A 2,194-nucleotide genomic window follows, 5' to 3' on the forward strand; every position below is an offset into this window, starting at 1 on the left:
TCTCCCAGTAATCACGAGACTTTGTGAGATTTTTTTTTTCCATGGACATTTATGATTAAAATTTATTTTTTCTATTGATTATATTCCATTCATCTTTCTTTCTCTCTCTAATTATTTTTCTCTATTTTATATGAAAAAATTAAATTGGATTCTTGTAACTTCCTTTTTCTTTTTCATTTATTTTTTGTGAAAAATATCTATTTTTTTATTAAATTATAAAATTTTATATGAAAAATTTATGATTAAATTTAAATATATTAATTTTTATTTATTTTTAAAAGTATACTATACTAACGCCTCTTTTGCGAGAATTCACACCAGAATTTTATTTCAAATGAAAGTCCCCAAAAATCTTTTGAATTTCACGAAAGTCTATAAAAATTTTAAAATGAAAATCCATAGAGGTTTATCGAAAGACTTCCACTAATTCCATATAAATCTATAAAATATCCACGAAATTAAAAAAAGTCCATCAAAGTCTTTAAAAATCACAATTGAATACAACTCCCTTAGTTACAAGAGAAAAGCTATTCGTATATGTCCACCCTCATGTGAGAAACCCTGTACAGGCTCTGTGCAAATAGGTCTGTACAAGGAATTTATTCCTAGTTACAATCCCCTCAACGCAGACCATGGAACCAATAAACCCCGACAAGAGTTCTCTGGGGGTTACCCTCCGTGAAACAAAAGGGCCCTCTAATCCGACCATTATTTGTTCTCCTTCCTTCAAGTACTTGGCATTCATGCCCCGAACCATGTCAGTCACAGAATCGCAAAGTGGCTGCACGTATTCGCTTGGGTTTTGCAGAAGCCTAGCAATTTTAACACATAACACGGGAAAAAAAAATTCGTTAAAAAACATTTCACCTAAACAATGCATCAAATGCATTTATATTTTAAACGTATAAACAGATACACGTGTGTTCGTACCTGCGAGCCAAATCGGAGCCTTCCCCGAAGTGGTAGAAATGCGCGAGATTGATTATACACCGGCGGCGATTTTGAGCGAACATTTTGTCAAATGACTTTTTGAGCTCCACATTTAGTTCTTGAAAATCAATTAACGAAGTTTACTTGCTTATGCACAAAAAAAAATTTACATATTGAAATTAGACATTTTTGAGTCTTACAGTTTGTTCGAAAAACTTCAGGAAAGTTCGCTTGTGCGCAGTCTTGACTTCGTCGCTCAGATCCATTGGTTCTTCTCCTATGATTCGGATCTGTCACTATGAGTAAGTTCCTGTGAATTGATTTAGAGAGAATTTTGTTCTGTAATTTGCATTGAGGCCTTGGGGATTTGGCGGGAAACAAATTGGGTGAACACTCCGCGTTTCTTTGCGAACGTAAACTGTAGCTTTTATAAACTCCTCCTTAGCGACTTTAAGATCATGGAGTACATTGTTTGCCGTGTAAAGCCGAACCTGCATCCAGTCAAGTCCAAATATAAGGTCACAAAGGAAAGGAAAAGGAGAATGACCCTTTCCAGAATGAAAAAGTATAAATAAAAGTCTTACCGCAGGGTCCGAGTCTGCCCTTGAACAAAGCGCAAAATGAACAAGCAATTCAGGGTATTCAATGGCATAAGGATGATTGCCGCTCCCCGTCTTGAACTTTTTTCCAGGAGAGAGAAGTGTCTGAAGCCACTGTATCCATGCATTTCGTTTGTGTCAATCAAGACATTAAATATGTAACAATTTACAAATTAAATAATAATAATTCAGTCATGATCATCCTACTTAGTGCAATGATCAAAAGAACAAGACTGACTGAACTTCAATGAACAGTCTTTACATGCATATTTTATGCATGTGCAATTATTTATGTGAAGGCATATTAATCAACAGGTATATACCGGTGTAGAATAGTGCGGCCGGATTCCCAAAATGGAGCTTTGTATGTCATAAGCATTTATGCTATGTCCATCCACATTATAAGCTGCCTGAGAGAAAACTTTCACTTGAAACAATCGGAATTACGTAATAAATCCTCTACAAAGAGATTGAAGAAATAAGACTCGTTACCTTCATAATGGAAGTACTTTTTATGTAGTTTTGAGTTCCGTATGCCAAATAAGCCTGTAAGAAAGACAAAATATTGCACAGGATAAATTTAGGTTTTGAGTTTATAGGCTCATATCCAGTAGGCTTTCATAGTAACTAGATAGAAGTACTGCAAGCCATACATGCATCACCAA

At 34.9% G+C, this 2,194-nt stretch overlaps 1 protein-coding gene across 1 annotated transcript; it reads right to left on the reverse strand.

The window, feature by feature from the left end:
- Window positions 1-405: 405 nt before the first annotated feature.
- On the reverse strand, window positions 406-2,188 carry LOC111402973. The gene is made up of 7 exons (XM_023031307.1): window positions 2,183-2,188; window positions 2,022-2,075; window positions 1,853-1,939; window positions 1,515-1,643; window positions 1,131-1,421; window positions 931-1,048; window positions 406-812 (listed from the first exon to the last, which is right to left on the reverse strand). Exons 1-5 carry the CDS (start codon window positions 2,186-2,188, stop codon window positions 1,227-1,229), a joined length of 471 nt encoding a protein of 156 aa, XP_022887075.1. The 3' UTR covers window positions 406-812; window positions 931-1,048; window positions 1,131-1,226.
- Between the last annotated feature and the right edge of the window lie 6 nt (window positions 2,189-2,194).

This window comes from Olea europaea, chromosome 11, assembly GCF_002742605.1.
Source record: "Olea europaea var. sylvestris chromosome 11, O_europaea_v1, whole genome shotgun sequence".
In the NCBI taxonomy this organism is placed as follows: Eukaryota; Viridiplantae; Streptophyta; class Magnoliopsida; order Lamiales; family Oleaceae; genus Olea; species Olea europaea.